General features: G+C 39.8%; 1 protein-coding gene across 1 annotated transcript; it reads right to left on the bottom strand.

Moving 5' to 3' along the window:
* Nucleotides 1-13557: 13557 nt before the first annotated feature.
* Nucleotides 13558-15459, bottom strand: LOC122990560. Its single transcript, XM_044363931.1, has 4 exons — nucleotides 15239-15459; nucleotides 15022-15134; nucleotides 14826-14895; nucleotides 13558-14707 (listed from the first exon to the last, which is right to left on the bottom strand). Exons 1-4 carry the CDS (start codon nucleotides 15323-15325, stop codon nucleotides 13655-13657), a joined length of 1323 nt encoding a protein of 440 aa, XP_044219866.1. The 5' UTR covers nucleotides 15326-15459; the 3' UTR covers nucleotides 13558-13654.
* Nucleotides 15460-21778: the final 6319 nt, after the last annotated feature.

The following is a 21778-nucleotide window of genomic DNA, read 5'->3' as shown; positions in this document are numbered from 1 at the left end:
TGGATCCAACTTTTCCCACCACAATGCAACAATTAGGCATCTTTCATTAAACTCTCCCTGCTTCCTAAATGCTCCAATCTTATGGTTGTCATGCAGGATTTCTGCCTTTGATCGTTTGTGAGGGACCAAGGAGGTCAGGCACAAGAGAACCAGTGCAATTTAAGGTTTATACATATATATATATATATATAGCCAAATGTCAGTCTCAATGACAATTACTTTAACTCAAATATTACACATTTAACAGGGCAAAATAATGCATCTCCCACAGCCTCCCACATGAACTGAGGTCTCAATCAGAAATTCAGCTAAAAGCATGAATGTAATGAACATGCTGAAGACGGAACATTTATACTTCTCTGACCAGACAAGCAAACATGCTATACATGAAACTAACATCAACGGATAACATTAACATGAACTGTAAATAGTTCCTCCACAGTATTGCTTTGCTTTGTCTGATTTAAGAACAGAATTCATATTGAATAACTCACATGAAGTCATGACTTCTGTTTTGAGCTCCTCCATGAATCCACTCTGTGTCTCCTGTGACCTGGTGGCCACATCAGAACGACAGTAACACACAGGACAGCAAGTAAAGCAGCAGAAAGATCTCAACTCATTACTAATGATAAATCGAGTCTCTTTGATGATGTATGAAACACTGTGTCACAGTTTAACTTTAACTGTGAAAGTCACCTAATGATGAGAAGGAGGTAAAATGAGACATGTGACTGGGAATTCACACAGTTTCTGAGGGAATTATTGAATTAATGTTATTTGACTCAAACTAAACCTCGGCAGTGAATAATAGCGCTTCAGTACAGCGTCTGCTCTGTTTTTAGGCTTTGTCAGCCTCTTGTGTCTTAGCTTGCAAATGACTCCAGGATTTGCTTTGATTTCCAGCAAATTCTAATGGAGCCCTCATATTGCATTTTTGGTAAACTTGCCACAACACTGCATGTAACCCCCCCCCCCCCCTCCCTCCAGCTCATCAGAGCCTGTGGGGGTCCCACTCAGGGGAGGATGTCATTTCGGTTCTTGTCTCAGCAGCGGCTGATCAGCCTCGGCCGGATAAATGGCCCTGCTGTGCAACTGTGAGATCCGGCTGTTGTGCAACTCAACATGAATATTTAATCGCTGGCTCTCTGCAAACAGAGGAGTCAGGATGTTTGGACTCGGAGGACAAATGTAAGGAACCTGAGGATGACATGGGAAGCCACAGCCATGTCAGCACTGATTTGTAGGAGGCTGTATTTGCTGCGAGCTGTGGTCACTGAGATCAATAGCGAGGTAAATAATTCATAAAAATAAATATGGAAATATGGGAGGTTACTAAAGCGACTATGCATCTTTTCTCCTTAAGGAAGTAAGCCTATTGTCAGTCCTGACCTCCTCCTCCTCATTTGGCAAAGTTTCCATTCCAACACCTGACACTCATCTTGATGAGCTGTCATCGATCCTGAGGCTGAGCGAGCAGCATCTGTACAGCTCAAACAGCAGAAGGCTGAACAAAACCAATCTGCAATTAAAAAGGCAATGCTGACATGAAGCATGTTGTTCAACTTTTTCCTCATCTATTCTTTCTTTTCTTTTCTTCACTGCTTTCCTTGTCATCGATACCATGATTTCCCTGCACTGCGGTGTTTAGCTGCACCTGCTGAGCACGGTGTCTGGCAGGTTCCTTTAACCTTGGTTCCATTTATGTTATATTTTTTTGTTTTTGTTTTTGTTTTGTTTTTCTGATGATGTTTCATGCCCTTCCTCTGATTACAGTACTTTTAACCTTCATGTTCTAGAAAGAGTCAGTTAATTATATTAATATACAGTGCATGCCTTTTTGTCACCGTGTGCATCACATTTAGCAATATGTGGACTCGGGACCAAGTTTTATTTTTACAATTAAGTCAGTGAAACCAATGTTTTTTGCCATATTATATCTAAATATTTGTGAAGACATGCGTGGTTCGGTGGAAAATGTTCCATGGCCCAATACCGGTCTGTGGAAGTAACGTAGCACCAAATAACAAGCAGCTTTGCAGTCCTAGTTGACTTATTGGGAGAAACTTCTTTATTTCACCAACACATCTTGACCCAGAGCTTTTGACACAGTGTTTTACCAAAACACTAAACCGCCCTGTACAGGGTGTAAGTTAGAATGCACAGGGAATCATAAAAAAACAACAACATTACAATAGTAGAATGTGTATTACAATGTCTCATGTATATGTTGAATAATATCAAAAAGGACTACAGCTGTGCTAGCAGCTCTGTGAGGCTGCACTTACACTTAATGCTAACATTAGCATGCTATACATCTTTGAGTTTCACTATGAATGAAAAGTGCAGTACAAATGAAATGTATTATTTACTGGTATTATTATTATCATTATTATTATTATTATTATTATTATTATTTAACATGGCCACAGTGACAATGTTAAAATGCTGATGTTGAGTCAGCTAGATTAGAAGTCAGCAGATGCATCCTCTCAAGACCTTGGATGTCTACAAAATTTCATGGCAATCTATCAACAGTTTGTGAGATATTTCAGTTAGGACCATTCATAGAGCCATCCTACTAACATGGATAAAAACAATATCATTAAAGAAACAATAAATATGGCAAAAAGAATACAAAATAGAAAAAGAAAAAAGAAATTCTAGCACACACTACAATACATTTAGGGAAAAAACAGTTGTCTAAACCAGCATCCCAGAGGTGCCCTGGTTTAAAGGTGTCACATCCAATAGATCTTATGGGTGTTTTTGAGTAACATTTTTTGTCTGTGGGGAGGACATGTTCATTTCCTAAATATCTGCAGGTGGCCACTCATTGGTTCATTTGATTTATGCTGCACAATTCATCCTTCAAAGCTTGAGACTTTAGTGTGTTCTGGCAATGGTTTAGCTATAATAAGCAGACACCTGTCCTCTGACCTCCGAGCATTCTTATTAGAGGACCCTCACATCCAAGACTTGGCAGGTCCACAGTCCCACTGCCAAGTGAGTCTGCAACCCAATCGCAGGATGAAGAAGCTGGCAAAAAACAAGATGCTGATGAGGTGTCCTCTTAGTCCACACGATGAAGATATTTCAGCAGGCGTCTTGGCCTTGTGCCTCGCTCTGTCTTTGTTAAATGAATCCCTCCGCCAAAGTTTTATTAATTAATGTAAGAAGGAGGAGAACACTTTCTGACGACTTACTATGAAGTTGGGTCTGAGGTATTTTTTCTCATTTTTCAGCCACCACTCAGTGCTTATGCCACACAACATTAATAATGCTAATTAAGCACTTTGGCAGTTAATTTAAGATAATTAATACAAATACTAATATTAGATGGCACACAATTGGAGCCAGGCAGAGTGAAACCAAATACCTCTTCACACATGCCAAAAGCCTTTCAGGGGAGTGGGGGGGGGGGGTGGGGGAAGAAGTCAGCTCCAAAATACCTGCACAGATCTATATTTCACAACTGGGCTGTCAGAATTTTAAATGACTTCTAAAATCACTGCAATTTTTCTGCACAGGAAGATACAACTGTCAGGACTGCTTCCTTGCTGCTCGTCTTGGATTTGCCCAGCCTTAGCTTTGAGGATTTCGTCTTTTTCGATTCCAAAAGTTGATTAAAATCTGCCCATTAGGTCTGTTTATAACCCTGCACTTTTTCATCTCCTCCAACCTTAATGAGCAAATTGCCTTTTTTCTCCATATAGAAATACAAAAGCCCTTTAAAAAATGATGGTCAAGTCATACTGCTCGAGAGCTATAACAGGCGGTCCAGATGGTCCATTTGCAGTGCGGGAAGACGTCTTGGCTTGCCGAAGACAGAGGGGCAATAAGTCACTGTCGCCGCCTTAACTACCAAACACATTACCTCTGAAGTATATGCCATTTGGAGTGCCAGGCTCATTTTTAACATCTCCAAGGCCGCTTAGCTTGATCCCCTCCACTGAAAAAGTCCAAAAGATTAACATAGTGGGCTCTGTGAATAGTCACTCTCCTGCAGTCGATATAGCTTAGCTTATCTCAGGAGTGTTGTTTGCAAGGAGCCCCCGGAGCTATTGGAAGCACTGAGCTCCTTTTTCACAGCCAGGGCAGACACAGAGGCTGTAATAGATGGTGATTGCTGTGTAAATAAAGACTACACATACAAGCAGAAGAGGGCAGACAAAGTAAATCAGAGCTGCTTGTTTTCCTGGGAAGAAGAGGTCATTAGCTATAAGATGCTAGTTCTCAATTAAGAACATAACGGCACATAGCACATCTAAACTCCACACCATAACATGAGGAACATGCATTAACAATACAGGCAGGGGCCACTTGTAAAACCTCTGCCTTACTGCGCACTACTTCCCCTGATGGGTATTGAACTCAGGATTGGAAATTGTCTTATTTATCTCCTCCTGACCTCCTCCCCAGACACTTGTCTTAACCTTCGCACACTGTCTTAATTGAATAAGCAGGGGAGGAGAGTTCGTGTGTGTGTGTTGGCTGGCTGGCCGCACGCATGTCAGTAGCTAGGTAGAGTTTATTATCAGTCTCAGGCGCTGTCCCGCTGCGGTTAGTGTTTCCTTAATGAGGCTGGAGAGCAGTGCGGGCCAAAGCTCGTTAGCCGGGCCCCAGGGTTAATGTGTGATAGAGTGTCTGGCTAGCCCACTGGTAAACAACAGAAACCTTAACCAGGAGGGGTCATGCGTGTCCTTGCATTTTGTTTTCTAACGTGACATAGACACTGCTCAGGTGCAAAGAGTTCGCACTGATTTCCACTCAAGAAGTACTGGACTAAAAAAAAAATATCAATCCATCGGAGAGTGTAAAGAAAGTAAACAGCGGCATAACCCACAAACAAACAGTCAAAATGACAGATTGCTAACATTACACTTTTTGTGTGCTCTTTAACACTTTTGTCAAAGAGCACACAAGCATCGCAATACACTGACTATGCATCCACACTGCCTGCAATATGATCAAGAAGTCCATTAAGAGCAAAAGTAGAGATTTTCAACAAGCTTGTCAACATAGAAAAATTACCCACTGTTCAACAGCCAATCAAATATCTATGCCTGCTTGCCTCCATATGACTGTAAGGGAAGATGGTCACAGTTGGTCAACACTTTGCAGTTATTTACAGCTTTAATTTTCCTGATTAGGAAAGAAAATGTCTGCACACACCAGCATATAAAACACCATTCACTCATTCTGTGGAATTGCCACTATCAGGGTGTTTTTTTGTATTTTCACTCACAGGATTAAGTAAATCCATGAGAAACAAGTATCTTGTTCAACTTTGATGAACCTTGACTTTCCAAATTTGCCCCCTTGACCAAGAGACAACCATCTTGGAAATGGCTATAACAGAGGAAGTAAATCTATCATAGCCTATTAGCTGTGTTTTATAGAACCTTACTCTTCTGGAGTATAAACTGCTCCGCATAAGAGGCATGGTCTTCAGGCAGTTATGAGACAAGAGTCCATGGTACAAAAAATCTCTTGCAGAAACTTAAACATAATTTCCAGTTAACCAAGCTACCTGGCCTGCTAACTCACAGTAATCAAGCCAGCAAGATGACTGCATTTCAAATATCGCACAGTATAATACATAATGGAAATAGATGTTCAAAGAAGATTTAAAAGCTGGTTTAAAAGCTTTTCCAGGATGAAAAGTGCAATTCAAATGTTAAATTCTTGGAAAAACCTTTTCACTGGCTATTTGTTTTCAAAACTGAAACTGCCAGCAGTCAGGTGTCATTGGTTGATTTATATCTGTAGGTGTGATAAGTACTGATTATGCAATATGGTTCCTTCTAGAGTGCTATATTATTGTATATATTGCACTACTGCAGTAGTAATACCGATGTATTAACATGTAAGCAGCTTTTAAGTGTTGCAGATGGTGAAGATGGAGCTCATTTTATATTGTTGGGATGTTGACATTGCATCACATTTTCTTAACTGATCACATGTTTTGTATGGAAACTCTTAATCTAGCTGTCAAATAGTGCAGTGGAGTAAAGGTATGATATGGCCTGAAATCGAAATATTAAAGTACCTCAAAGCTGTACTTAGGTACGGAATTAGAGTACTTTCCACCACTGGTTGGTCCAGCTATCGGTTCATTTCAGGGACCTGTGTTTACCCAGAGCCCCCAGATCACTCGCTGGTTAGGTTTAGGGGAAGATCATAGTTTGGGTTAAAATGATCACTTCGTTAAGGGTAGAGAAATAATTTGGTGTGGGTTAAAGTTACTACTTCCTTAAATTTAGGCTACCTTTGTCATTAGGGCTACAATAATAACTACAGGTTTAAGGTTAGGGGATGATCATAGTTGCACTTTTTAAGAAACTATCACAGCTCACGGTTGGGAACAGGAAACGAACAGCCATCTCCTATTGCAAAGTCCACTGTTGGGTTAATGCCTCCATCCACCATCTCCTCTGAATCAAGGAAACTATAAAAGAAGGAAGGGTCATTATGTCACCATGTAGTGCGTGAACACACATTGGTGCCAGACTGTAAAGCTCTCGGTGCAGTTAGCATAGTGGTGAATGGGCAGACCAGTCCTTCATCTCTCCCCTCTCACTTTCACAGGTTATCAGTCTGGGTGATGGAGGCACCGCTATTTTTGTTTTGATGTTATTTAGCTAATGTTTCATGTGGTTTCAAGGTACATTTTGTTTGATTTGTATATTAATTCAATAACTTGAAATTTGTATGCAAGTTACATTATGCTACATTTATGCATATGTGACTGAGGTTAGTAACAGAGTAACGCTAGTAAATTAGCTTAACCGTGCTAATACCCTAACTAAATGAACTCTGAGCCTGTTAGCTTACATTATGTAACGTAATCTACAGTTTTTGATATAGTGACCGCAGATGGTGAGGTGGTGAATTGAAGCCAGATTGTATAATAATCCTCTCACACTTTTAATTTCCCTTAATATTTAAACATTAATTATAGATCCACGTTATCATGAACACTCAAACAAGCAGTGTTATCTGTACTTGGGATTGTAGTGAGCCATTACTATTCCATAAGCACCTTTCAATTTGAAAAGATACAAGCCAACATTTCATCAGCCGAGTCATCAGCGCAAGGGAGAGACTGATATTAGCTAAGCGTGAATATACTGATGAATATATATACCTCAACCACGTTAAATAACTGATGAAATTATCATCATCGTTCGTAGAAATCCAAGATGACATCAAATAACTTAACTGAAATAAAGGTAGCTAAAAAATATTTGCAGGACAGATTGTTAATAGATTTTTAATATTTCGTTATACTGAGCATATATCACCAGGTATGATTTTAGTTTCCATGTAGTTTATGTGTGTAAAATTGCACGACTGTGTTGTCAAGTGCAGAGACACTGGAAACACCAGTGGCTGCCACACACACTCTTCAAAATCAGTCTGTATTCTCAGAAGTGTGTTCTTTCATTAGAGGCATTTCTTCATCAAAGGTCATAATAAAGTAACTCTATAATAAAGTAACAAAGTAATAAAGTAACCTATTAGATATGTTGGGTTTTAGAGCGCTTCTCCCTGCACCCCCCATAGGCTTCAATACAACTGGCACCAAAGACTGGCACCAAGCAGATATCAGAATGCTGGTATGATGTAATGACCCTTCTGTCTTTTATAGTTTCCTTGCTCTGAATGAGGAAATCTGTCCACATATACAGTATATACGTCATCTGAACTGCACCACTGCTCTGGGTCATCATTACTAGATGGCATCTGTCACTCAAACGTAACTATAGTAGTCATTTTTTGGCAACTGACATTATGACCTATTTTGTTGTTTTACTCAGAAGGACAGTCTCAAAAAACAACCACAGAGAAAAGAGAAATGACTGCAAACTACTGCTTCACATCATGTAATTCTCCAAAATGACCACTGCTTTTCTTTCTTTATTCTCATGTTCTCATGTGCTGTTAATATTCTGGAGGCCAGATATGTGATTGGCGACAAGTTGCACTGGTTTAATTTGAGTCTCTCCAGCCCTTTATACACAACTTGACTTTTAAGACTGCTGTGACTTTGCTGTGGAGTCCTTCTCTTTGACTTTGCCTGTTGGTGTATAAGTTAAGGGGAGGAGAAGGCGGCAGGCTGCACTGCTGTGCATTCGTGCGGGAAACGAAGTGTTATATTTTCCACCACACTCTCCCCCTCTCCCTCCTCACTCCGTCTTGCCCTATCTCCCCTCTCTCTCTGTCTGTGTCTCTGTCACTCTGTCTCTCGTCGTCCTCCCACTCTAACCCCTGAGGAGTGTGTGGAGGCGGTTTCTGCAGGTCCAGGGTGCCTGTGTCCTTGGTTGAAGGTCTGTGGTGGGGCTTGTTTTACTCAGACTTCAGGGAAATCCTTCCATCGCTCCAGCAGCCCGAGGCTCTTTCAAGTGGCCTTGGGCTGCTGATGGAGACTTTATTCACCCCCCCTCCACCCAACCTACTCACCCTCACCGCCTGCCGTATTGCTCCCATCTCAGGGCCTGACTGCTCCCCTAAGCTCCTCTGACCTTTTCTGCCCTAACATCCCCTTCCATCCTTTCCCTGGAACCCCACAGATTTTCCAGCTCCAGCTCTGGACCCGAGGTCCTGCTTTTCCTCTTCACAGCTCGGCCCCCAGGTGTCCTGGGTGACTGCAGAGGTTCATTACAGCCTAAATCCAGGCCAAGTCTTCCCCCATAAGCATCTTAAACATCCATTAATGTGATTCATCATCATAATGGAATTGCTTGTCAGCTAGATGGTAATGATTTGTAAGCAATAAAGTCACGCGCTGCTTTTTAGCAACTGGGCTAATTTCCCTAGTATCAATTAGCAGGGTATTACAGTGTTTTTTGCTGAAGTGATTTTAATTAATATTGCGATAGATGAAATCAATAAAAGTGTTGCTGTGGCAGGCAGAGCCACAGCCGCTGTTGGTGAGAAGGCAGTGAGTAAGTTGATGAGAGCTTTCTTTGGAACATCACAGCACAGATTGCGTGTGGCGTGTCGTGTCCCGGGCGAACTGTACCCACACCTTGTACTAGTGTGTGACAAACACACACACACATACAAACACACGCACATATCACCTTGTGACAACATTACTTGCTGAGGTCTAATCTAAAACTTAACTTTTAGCCTAAACTAAACTAGTGTGTAGGCCTCAGGGTTGGCATAATTTTACAAGCAGGAAATTGACTTGTTGATATCTAATGAGAGTGTATTTTTATTTAACCCTCAAATTGACCTGCGCTGTTTAAATACCCCCACAAACAGGCAAATAATCAGTTCATATCAATCAAAATGTCATTATAGCTTGTCAAAGAATTCAGAAAGTCAGAGAATCATTTGATGTATACACTATGAATATAACTATTATTATTTCCTTTCTCACAAACTGTGACATTTTTACAGTTCTTCTATTAATATAAAACAGAGGTGCTCACTTTCTCTATTAGTCCCATATTTTATTATATTTTGTAAAGGCAAGTCCACTCACGCTCACTGTAGATATGATGTCATCATGTTTATCAATCCCTTCACTTTTTTATTATTCTCCACATGTTGAGCAAACTCTAAATGTTTGCTAACTGTACAGAAAGGTATTATGGGTAACAATAGGTCACAGAGGCTCACAGAGGAGCCGATACACACACCTCCCTACGCTCAACAGTGGGATTTGCGGACCTGAGTGTCAAGCAACCTGATTGGTTGATCCAACTCAGTAACTCCTGAGTCACGAGTCCTGAAAATCAGGACTTGAGTGAGACTCAAGGCCGAGTCCTGGACTTGAGTACTACAACACTGCTTTACACACAACACAGTTGATCTAAAGTGCTTCACAACACACACACAGAGGAAGACAAAAACTAAAGAAGGAAAAAAAGATTTAAAAAAAAATAATAATAACAATAACAATAATAATAATACTAGTAAAGGCACATGGTTACACAGAGCCCATAGTGGCAACACAGACCTCCAAAGATTTTAGGAGAAATATCTGAGCTGGATTAAGTTAGTCACAGTTGAAAGCTAATGAGCAGAAGTATGTTTTAAGATGATGTTTGGAAATCTCAATAGTGGGGGAGAACTGGATGGTGGGAGGGAGAGAATTCCATAGTTTTGGGGGCAGTGATACCCAGTCCAGCTCTCCAACCCAGCAGACCCAGTGACATGTTATCAGCCAAGTTATTGTCAGGATGGCTGTGATTTGATGTGAACAGCACGCCTCTGTGTCATCTGTTTGTACTAGAAAGTGTTAAGTTTCTGTATAGATTTCACTGTTTAATCAAGATACTAGTTGGCTCTGGGAGTGTTTGAAATACATTGTTGCCTGTGTGTTTTTGCACAGGTAAGAGCAGGACAGGTTAGTTCAGATTGTATTTGTGGCTTCTTTTGTTAGAAGACAGATTTCAGTCTCAGCTCTAAGTCAGGAGCCCATGTATTATCTGATTGAAGCAGCACCTGCAGGCCATTTTTCCTCTGTAGTTCTTTTATTTTTGTTATTTGTACACTTAAATCAACTACAACCAATCATTGAAATACATAACTTCTTCTCCCATCTAGTTTTATGTTGCTTAGCTTTCCCCTAGAGACCTGGGTCATAATAATGTGTGCGTGTGTATGTTTGTGTGTGTGTATGTGTGTGAATTGGTAAATGAGAGGCACATTGTAAAGATAGTAAACACATAAATGTAGTTGATTTAGTATTCCATTTTACTATGCATACTTTGCATTTGAGCATTTTGGCATGGGCTTCCTTTGGGATTAATAAGTACTATCTTGGCTATGGTTGCTAATAAGTGTGCTGATAAATGTCATTTAACCATAATAAATCTAATTATAATTAATGTTGCTGGCTCTAAAAAATAAGAATAAAACTCCCTCCTAAAAAATTAAGCATAATTTTATGCTCACTATTCACTGATTTTAATAAAGAAAAGAAAGTTATTTTACAGATTTTTTATAGCTTTAATAAAGTGTTAACAAAGGGTCAAGATTGTAAAATAAATGTTAAAAAGTCTCTAAAATCATCTCAAACTTTAACGTGCAGTGTTTGTGTTTGGATTTAATTTTTAAGTATGTACAGTAATGTTAAAAACCTGAAGAAGTACAATCTAAATACAATATTTAATGATTCAGCTTTTGTAGAATTACAGTACAAACCTTAACTAAAAACATCATTTAATATTTAAACTACTGTACTGATTAAGAGTAGAAAAAAATCTTCAAATTCTCATAAAATATAAGCTTTAAGATTACTGTGAAAGATCCTCAACTGAAAACATACTGAAGAAAATCAAAAATAAAATGATGCACCTACAAGATTTCCACTGTTTCAATTAAAGTGGGGTTGGAAACTTAATTGCAAATAAAGAACACACCACTCATTATTTCTGCATGTGTCTATCTTGTCTCTTAGGGTTACTATTATGATGAGGTCATGAAACACCTTTGAAAACAGGTGGAGAAAGCAACAAATTGTGCTGTTGAGCCGAGGTGGTTGTGGTCTGTTGTTTTGTACCAGTTTTATATTGTTTTCCACAATATTCTCCTGACCCCTGGGGGCTCCTTATAGTTCTGATAATATATGTGGACGAACATTACACTGTCTTATAATTTAGAATCCTAACTATTCAGTGCATTAATAAGTAAAATCAAAACATCCATGATCCCAAAGGAGGTAGACTATTAAACTAGAGTGGGCTATATGTAGATTTATTATGTATTCAACTAATTCATAATAATTTATTCATTTCAGGTATGGACGTTTGCCTATGATTTAGTAAAGTCATATAACTGCAACTATCCTGAAAGCTGTGCAGAGAAAGGGATGGCTGGAGCTGCCTGGTTTACAGCCAATAAGATCTACTGTATGTATATTCCTGCAGCTCTCTCTCTGTGACAGGACAGAGAGAGACCTTTCACAAAGCTTAAGAGGTTTATCGTATGACTTTCAATGCAAGTAACCATGTTAACTTCCTCAATAACAATAAATGGCTAGCTCATGCCTCTTTAAATTGGTGTCTTGTGTGTGTGTGTGTGTGTGTGTGTGTGTGTGTGTGTGTGGTTTACACATGTGTAGACTTTGTTTAGCTAACATTTTAGAGCTACAACAATTTGATAATAGAGTAACTGTTTGACAATTTTTGAAGCAAAATGCCAAAAAATATCTGTTTTCAGCTTCTCAAATGTGATGATTTATTGCTTTTCTTTGTTGTACGTGATGATAAACTGTTAGACAAGACATTTGAAGACATTTCCTTGGGGTATGGGGACCTGACAGGAATTTTTCACTATTTCCTGACACAAAATTTATAGACAAATTTAGATTTTATAGACAAAAATTTCTATTCATTGATAAAATAATTAGTAGATTAATTGATAATCATTATTTGCAGCTCTACAACAATTGAAGAGAAAAACTTGTTGATTCAGAGGACGGATACAGGTAAAATTTACATGTTTGAATGAAATATTTGATTCATTAGTTTCTTGATATATTGTTTCTGTAGTGAATGTGGACCAAGACAAGTACTGCCTCCAAGATATGCTGATATAAATTCAGTAACTGCTCAAAACCAGTTTATCTCATTTTCTCCGAGACTGTGGTAATTGTGAAGCACCACTACAGATTAAGTACAAGTCTTTTGAGCAAACATACCCACTCGAATCCACTCGAAGTGAAGGCACAGAAAATAAAATCAATCTAAGAGCCCAATATGATCGATCCACTTTGTTTTAGGATGCACATTATTTCATTTTTAAATACAGCCCTTATTTTATTTGAAATGAGAAGAGAGTACGTATTTACTATCAGAGTACTGAGCCTATTATTTATTTAATTTGTGTATAATAGAATGTTAGTTTCTTTCATGTTGTTGGTGTATTTACTCATTCACACGTCATATCAACTGTATTCATTGTTCTATGCATTGAAGTAGGCACATTTTGAACATTACTGCTCTAGTTTAGTTAATGCAATTAAGCATTACAGACAGATATTACAGAGACATTGATTTTATTCATTGGTCTCCAGTCTTAACATGGAGGTCGTCACTGTGGTTGTCCCCTCATCCAGTGAGACATCCTGTTCAGCAGCTGTGAAAGCCGCCTCTCCTCGTCCAGCTCCTCCTGGACCTCCTGCTCCATTTGACTGAGACAGAATCTCCTCACTGTAGTCCAGGCCTGTCAACGACACTCAGTTAGTCCCAACAGTAAGATAATAAAGGTTTATAGTAGAGTAGTGTTACATACAGGTTTACATATGAAACTATGGTCTGCAGTTTCACTATATTTACTCACCAGTTTGGAGGAGATGTTTTGTCAAATAAACAGTCAGTTTGACTTACTCCTCCACAAATTTTCTCCCTGTTAGCAGCCAGATCTTCATCTGTCTGACAGTTAAGCAGGGACTTGATCCTGGTCGTCACAGTGGTTGTTCTCTCATCCAGCAGCTCCTGGAGAAGCCTCCTTCCCCCCCAGAAGTCCCTCTTTTTGGTCTTCTGTGGCAGAAGCCCCCCCCCCCCCCCCCCCCCCCCCCCCCCCAATTCCCTCTTTTTGGTCCTCAGTGGCAGCAGCTCCTGGAGAAGCCTCTCTCGCCCCCAGAAGTCCCTCTTTTTGGTCTTCCATGGCACAGAGACATTGCTATGATTTAGTCTTCTGAGGGACAATGGAAGCAGCGTGACATTGCCCTCCAAATGCCATGGAAGAAGGCACGCACTCTCTTCTTCTTCTTCATCTTTTTCTTAATTCCAAAGTCTTCAGCCTCCAACTCCTCCTGCAGGACTTCCAGCTCCGGCTCATTGTATACAATCACGTTGGTTTCCAGTCTTGAGGATGAGGATGTCCTCACAGTGGCTGTCACTTCATCCAACAAGACCTCTGGAGCAGCCTCCCTGTCCTCCAGAGGTCCATCTTTTTGGTGCAGCCCTGGCTCCATGTGAACGATCACGTCAGCCACCAATCTTAACATGGACGTCCTCACAGGGGTTGTCTCCTCCAGTGAGACCTCTGGAGAAGTCTCCTTCTCCTCCAGAAGTCCCTCTTGTGACCCTTCCGACGTGCTGAGCTGAGGCTGAGGTCTGCATGCGGCAGTCTGCACTCTGTTGTCCATATCCTGGATCGCAAAGAGGACGTTCTCTCTTGCACAGAACAAGCTGTCATCATAGTCCATTATGTGGAAGGTCCTGGAGTGATTTTCAAACTCCTTAAAGATCGATTTGACCATGAATCTTGCTGCTATAGTGCAGACCCCGAGCAGAGGAGCTGCAGAGAGAGGTCCATACTGAGGCAGACAGGGAGCTGCTGAGTCCCTCAGCAGTCTCCCAACTTCAATGCTGGCTGCTTCAATTTGGTCTGCAGACTCTGGTTCCTCCAGGAGGAACTTAAGAGTGGTGTTTACCACCTCCTGGATGACTGGTGCAGTGCTCTGGTGGAGCTCTAGCTCTCCTGGCTTTGCATCCCCTGAAGAGACGGAAGGAATGCGAGATCCACCAAAATATTTCAGCAGCTTGCTGAACAGTGATGGTAGATATTTTCGCACAGCCTCCTCTGCTTTTGGTCGGAGGACTGTAACAAACATCTGAAGGCCCTCCATTGTGACCTTCCTGTTCAGCAGCTGTGAAAGCCGCTTCTCCTCGTCCAGCTCATCCTGGACCTCCTGCTCCATTTGACTGAGACAGAATCTCCTCGCTGTTGTCCAGGCCTGTCAACAACACTCAGTTAGTCTCAACAATAAGATAATAAAGGTTTATAGTAGACTAGTGTTACAGACAGATTTACATATCACACTATAGTCTCAAGATTCACTATATTTTACTCACCAGTTCAGCCATGAGGAGATGTTTTGTCTCGAGTCTGCCATCATCATTCATCATCATCATTTCCTGAAACCTGTAAAAATAAAAAAAAACCATTGTGTTATTTCCTACAGCTGTTATGTGTTTGTAAAAAAGCTGTAATATAATATGTCAGTTTTATATCAGTATATGAGTCAAATAAATGGTCAGTTTGACTTACTCCTCCACAAAGTTCCTTCCTGTCAGCAGCCAGGTCTTCATCTGTGTGACAGTTAAATGATCAGGGACTTGATCCTGCTGCTTCAGGAGCACGAATTGCCTGAGCATCATTTTCTGCAAGAAAGATTCAGCAAACAATCAGCTCACAGAAACACCATATTATAGTCAAATGTAACATTAAATTGAACAGTGCGCCTTTACATTTGACAGTGACTTACTTCTGCTCGGTAGCGGCATCGCTCTTCTTCAGAGAAAGAGGATGGTCTCATTTGTTGGACTCGTTTAAAGACAGCGCTGGCGTCCATTTTTAAGAGATGTCAGTTTTCCACAGAGAGAAAAAAACAATCTATCAGTAAAGTAAACAATCAGTAAACAGGTTTGTCGAACGCAATGAACGAATACGTCGGTACAGAGGGTTTGGACAGCTGAGCGATCAGGTACCAAATGAGTGAGAATATGCAATTGTTCTAGACATATGGAATGTAGATGTGTGTGACATCATCGACATTCTTGACACATCAAAGGACGGAACTGATGAGCAAATGAGCTTAACTCCGCCCACTGCATAATTTTGAAAAATGCTAAAAAGTGGTCAAGAGGCTGAGGGGGGGGTCGTGGGGGGGGGGGGAGCAGTCACAGACGGAGAGACCCCCTCCAGCGGGCTAGCACTGCTGTTAGCTGCCGTTAGCTCCTGAAGCTAAAACTGTCTCAATCAGGGTTGGGGGAGGCGGGTGTTATCATCCTACCATTTATATAAATTTCATGACGTATAGACCTCACAAATGGTCGACTCTCTGTCAGCACCTTTTTGGGGCTGAATTCAGCAGCAGATGACAAGTTGAGCCACTTTCGACCTATGGTATGCAGATTTTTTTTTAAATTTGGTGTTGATGTCAATATTAGATTGACATTAACAGCAGATATCGCTGGTTATTGACATTTCCCAGCAGATAATTTACAGAATCTACATCTTTAAAACCATACTTGGCCTCTAACACACAAAATAATTATAAATATAATGCTATATACTGTTCAGAGATGTAAATTATTGCAAATATATAGGTTTAAAAGAGAAGGCTGGTGATATTCTGTGTTTTTCTTTTTGTCAATAAATACCATGAGGAAACCAAAACTGACAACTTCATCCTGCTAACAAGTAGACTATTGTGTGTGTATCCAAAGCCTGTATATCCTCTGTGCCATAGATCTCCACTGTTCTCCAAAAACTATTAAAATCACATCAATAAACCACTAAATTGTAGTTTATTTTGAGTCAATCTCACAAACACCATCCTGCTGCTGTAAATACTCACTAGCAAAATATAGATTAATTTTGCAGCTGAAAATAGCAGCTGATATGCATTTTCTCATGGTTAAAAACTTAAGCCTTATCTTCTAAATGTTTTCCTGGGAAAACACTACAATTAATAACAGTAATGTCCATGTTGTAAAGGTATTAAAGTACCACACCAGTGGTTTAGCATATTTTAGTCCTTTTACTGCAAATCAAGTTTACTTTGAGTACAGCTTTTTTATTCTTCCATTTGATTTTTATTCATTTTCTGCATCGTATGAAAATCAAATAGCATCCTTGAGACTTGCTTATTGTGTAATTATTATTGTATCTGACTCAACTTCACACTTGGGAAGTGTACAGGACAAAGACCCCGCTCAGTTAAACCATATACCATGTACATATACATGCGGTTCTCGAGATATAATAAGCAAGCGTGTTTATAAGAAGCGTGTTTTGAGTGGACACTGCAATAGTCTATCTAGTAAAGGAAGGAACCTCTGTCTGTCTGTATGTCCTATGCATATCTTTTGAACCTCTCATCAAATCGACTCCTTACTTGGCGGTTAAAAGGCCAGGGAACAAAGGGAGCACAATGTCAAATTTGGTGCAATTAGGACTCGTGATACGTTTAATATTAGTAAATTTTGAATAAACTGCATTCCCTCCAATGGCCAGCAGGGGACGAGTTTGATTGGTTTGATTGTATGGAAGTCTATGAGAAAATGACCCTACTTCTCACTTTATTTATTACCTCAGTAAACACCTTCCTAATGAGTTGGTCTCTATGGTCTCAATTGCTAGTTTCAAGTCTTCTTCAATACATCATGATGTTTATTTTTGTTAAATTATGGCCCCATTTAGAGTAAATTAGACAATAAAGCAGGATATGCTTTAGGGCATGGCTACGTTGTGACTGACAAGTTGCTACCACAGCGTTGACGTTGGTTAGGAAATATATAGATTACATAACCCTAGTATAGGCGTAGCCGTAGTCATTGTTATTTTGGTCTGTTTTCAGAAGAATACATGGAATAAAAAAGATTATACCTGCATCAATTTTGATCCTTTTTTTTTTACTGTCCATCATGAGTCTGACAGTGCTATAGAAGTGCAACTCAGTGGAATACTCTTTTATAACTTTAATGCTTAAACCCAAATTCTAACCATGAACTACTGTAACTTTCACCTTTGGCCTAACTAAACCTACTTCTAACTCTCTCTTTTAACACCCAAGTCCAAGTCCTCGGCTATTCCTACAGAAGTGTTAATGGATAAAGTGACTTCACTAAGAGAAAGCGTCCTCTCTCAAAAGGTGTTAAATCTAAACAGGTTCTCAGAAGGCTACAAGTACAGGAACAGAGTGTCTAGGCACTTAACACTTCCTCTCTCTCCCTCTCTCACCACACACGCAGTGATGTAATTGAGTGCAACAGATGTCCCACTAGCTGCCAGGTGTGTCATATGTTGAGCAAAGCTCCTATTGAGCAGTACATAATCAATCAGGTTTAGTGGTGTATCCTTCAGAGTACACACACATTTACATCATCTTCCAGCATTTAGACACACACCTGCTGTGTGTATGCGTTCACGGTGGATGTGTCTCACCAACTCAAGCAAGTGTGTGTTCTTCATATGTGTGCAGCTAAAAGACCTCGTTGTGGTGACTTTGTTGCGTGTGTCAGTTTAATGCGTGCCATGTTGGTGACTTATGCATTTGCCAGCAGCGCTCTCGCAGCACCGACTGTCTTCCCCACCACTGAGGTAATTGTTATGACTCAGGTTATCAGAGGAATGTCAGCTGTGGTTATGTTTATGTCTCCATGTATCCATAATGTATGTGGAGTAGTTTCTTAAGTATGCGCTCCAGTAATTAAATGCAATTATATGCTGCTGATTGCTGATTTGCGGTGACAGATGATGTGTAATCTGCTCCGATAACACTGCATGTCTCGCCATACAAATCAATGCAGGCACCAGCTGAAGCTGCACTGAATATGTTTTCGGAGCAAACAAAGCCTGGAATCCTTTAGGACCCCTCTGTGTTGCCATACTTAGTGATGTGCCCGCCATAGCAGGGCTCCACAGTTTGAACAGGACTCTGAGGCTAACTGAAGGGTCAAGAACTCTAGCCCAACAGTGCTGTTCATATTTGACAGGAAAGCTCACTGTTGGCTTCTTCATCTGTTAGTTTGCTTTGCTAAACTGTTGCTATAGTCTAATAAAAGACTAATCTAGTGACATACGCACATTTGTTTGAATTCATTTATTCTTTATTCTGCAGTAAAAAAGTGAGCTGATGGAACATTTTAGCAGCATTAGCAAAAGTCTTATTAAGAAGGTTCCTCATTAGATATCAAGCAAGACAGAAGCTACTTTTAAAATGTGACAGACTCTATCATCTGCACATATTTTTGTAAACAATCTGTTATTGGTATCAAGAATTTTCATATCAGTGCATCCCCTACATTTTTGTCATTTTGCTGCATGTGTGCACATGATATACCCATGTTATGTGTATGTTTGAAAATTATGTACAATAATTCATTGTTCGAATAGCAGTGATTTTCATCTGATGCATCTAGGTCGCGGAAGTGGTACTCAAAAACGTTGTCCAGGGTTGGCAGGTCTGGACTTGTGGAGATACAAACCAACAATGAATTGATCTACTTACAAGTATTCTGTGTTTATCAAAGTCTGTTATATCTTACTCCTCTGTGCCATGGAGCATTGTTGTCCAAAAACTATTAAAATACACAAAAAAAAACACCGTTGCACTGGCACTTCCTTTATTACGGCTAAAAATAGTCCCCAACAAATGCTCTATTTCCTTCAGTATGCCTTCAGTAGGAACCAATTTTACATTAAAGGAAAATGGGTTTGGCTTAGTGAGGTGTCATACATGCATAGAATAACAAATGCCTCTACCTAACACTAATCTCCATTATCAGTACAACACAACTGTTGCGTTGGGCCATTACAGTTTTTCACTTACATACTATAACTGGGCCTACTAACTAAAAGTCCCAAAGCATGATGCTGTTTACCAAAAGACAAACCCATTTCCCAAAACTATAAACACTATTCCCCTGTTTTCACTCATGTGTGCATTTAGAAAGCACTGGCATTCAATATCATTAACTCAAGTCATCACAACTGGAAACACACAATTCCCCAGCTGGAGTCAGAATTGTTGAACCTCAGGACAGATAACAGGACCGTGGGTCAACATTTGTTTTGAAACAATGGATCCACAAAGACCTGGAGCAGAATTCATGTGATTTCGTGTTTTATGTACAATTTTTTTTTTCCGCTGGTTTATATTGGTAAATACATGGAAATTATTTTACTGTATTCTATGTTCTTTACTGTATCAGTTGCATATTTTTTTACAGTACATTCACTTTTTCACTCAATTTTGATTTATTACTACAGTACACTGAGGAATTAATTGAAAATGAATACATGTGTTGTGTCTTGATATTGTGTTCATCATGTAAAGAGGTTGTTCTGGGGAAAAATCATAAGCACCATTATTCATTACAGTAACAGGTTTCTACAGTAGTGTTTTGAATTGATCTCACCAGAGTGTGATGCCTGTTTTGTAGTGTGTAAGATTACATGGTTTTGAGTGGAGAGTTTGGTTTTGACATGGAAGTTTGAAATTTGTGAAGATGAGTGTGCAGTTATGCATTTGTGTTTAGAGTTTTGGGAAATGGAGCATAATTTCAAGAAATGTGTCTTAGCAGTTGTGAAAAACTGTAATAGGATTGATAATGTGTAGTCTCATTCCAGCTCGAAACAAACTATTTTAACCTAAGTAACCTACCTTAATCTTATAGGAACATTACCTGGGTTTCTTATAGCTCCATAAATACAAAAAATCTCTCCCAGCTCACTTGTTCTGACTGCTAAAATTGGAGTTAAAAACATAGTAAATATCATAAAGGCTTGGATTTGGGGCTTTTTGAAGCACTTTTCAGTCAAAGGGGAAAAAAAAGTTTTCTTTTCAAAAACCTCATATGTCAAATGTGCACTGTGCTCAAGTGATTCCATTTTTCTCTTCATTCCTCCTTAACCTGTGTCCTGACAACTATATACAGTATCTCTACACAAGATGCTCTCAAAGTCCGCAGCACTTACTCAACAACAATAGCCTAAGTAATAAATTCAAAGATCTATGTAAAACCATTCCCATTAGTTTTGTGTTCAAGGAGTAATCAAATTTCCAGCAGCTGTATGGTAGCTGCTGCTTCTCAGTGGCTGTAAATATTAACTTCTGCAGCTTTCTTGAGGGAGAGCAGACGATCAAGGAAGCTACTTTGGGGAATTCCCAGTGTTAGAGTGTGCTGCACTTTATTGTTTGGAGATGTGTAGGGTTCCATAGAGGATTATTGTTTCAAGGATGCCTCTTCTGTAAAACCCAGAGGGATTCACTCAAGTCAAGGCTGACAATCTCCAGCATTACAGTATGCAGCTCATGATGAGTGTGTATAAGTGAGGGTTCTAAATGGAATCAAGTTTGAGTGTACCTGTGCAACAACTTAAAACACAAAAAAATCATGTCACTGCAACATCCCTGCGCCCTAGTGTCCCCATAAAATCAAGTGAAGATCATAGACTGCACATAAAGATGGATGTAGCAAGGTGTGATGTCACCCACTGGTTTAACTGGAACCAGTTTAAAGCTCCAATGTTGCAGCTTATGGTCGATGTCATCTTTTCCATTTGGAGCCAGGACCTTCCAAATAAGGAGTGCAGGTCGTTTTTTGAATGGGAATCAGTTGGAGCATCTAGTGGCCGTTGGTGGCATTCCAATTTGAGGTTCTTCCACACTGGCTTCAGCCTCAAGTCATGGTAGTTGCTGCTTGGTGCAGTCTCCTGTAGCAGGCTTCTTAGTTTGAGATGTTATCAGCTGTGGTCAATTCATATTAATTTCATAAGCTAGCCTGCTAACATAACCAAACTACAAAGTGAAACTGTTAGCTGTGATCTCGTAAATGTGTACAAGTAAGAGTCTATACATTAGTCTATTGTCACAGATAGAAACACCCTCTCTTCTACTTCCATATTTAAAAAAGATGACTAGTTGAATGTCAATGTTGTAGTTTTCCCAGCAATTACTTAGGTGAGTACAGTGATATCTTAAAGGACGGGTTCACAATTTTTCAAGTGTGTCTTAAAACAACAGTCAGGTGTCCATATGAACAGTGAAAGAGGTTTTCCTCACTGCAATCATTCCTCCTGTTCATACTGACTATTAAAAGATCCCCTTCAAATGTACTTTCAGTGTAAGTGATGGAGTCCAAAATCCACAGTGTGTCCACACAGTCATTTTGTGCAAAAATGTATTTAAAAGTTGATGTGAAGCTTATATGAGGCTTCAGCAGTCTGAGTTAGTCATATCAAGTGGATATCTACCATATTTACCAGTTCATGGAGAGAGACAGATAAAATCACCAAC

Source organism: Thunnus albacares, chromosome 10 (genome assembly GCF_914725855.1).
Source record: "Thunnus albacares chromosome 10, fThuAlb1.1, whole genome shotgun sequence".
Taxonomy (NCBI): domain Eukaryota; kingdom Metazoa; phylum Chordata; class Actinopteri; order Scombriformes; family Scombridae; genus Thunnus; species Thunnus albacares.
The sequence above is the reverse complement of the archived record's forward strand: the minus strand, read 5'-3'. Positions and strand labels throughout refer to the sequence as shown.

Excerpts from the sequence above, each read along its gene's own strand:
- LOC122990560 (XM_044363931.1), bottom strand. The coding sequence starts at position 15,325 with ATGGACGCCAGCGCTGTCTTTAAACGAGTCCAACAAATGAGACCATCC. Across the intron at positions 15,135-15,238 it reads GATGCCGCTACCGAGCAGAA|AAAATGATGCTCAGGCAATT; the intron begins GTAAGTCACTGT and ends TCTTTCTTGCAG. Across the intron at positions 14,708-14,825 it reads ATCTCCTCATGGCTGAACTG|GCCTGGACAACAGCGAGGAG; the intron begins GTGAGTAAAATA and ends TGTTGTTGACAG.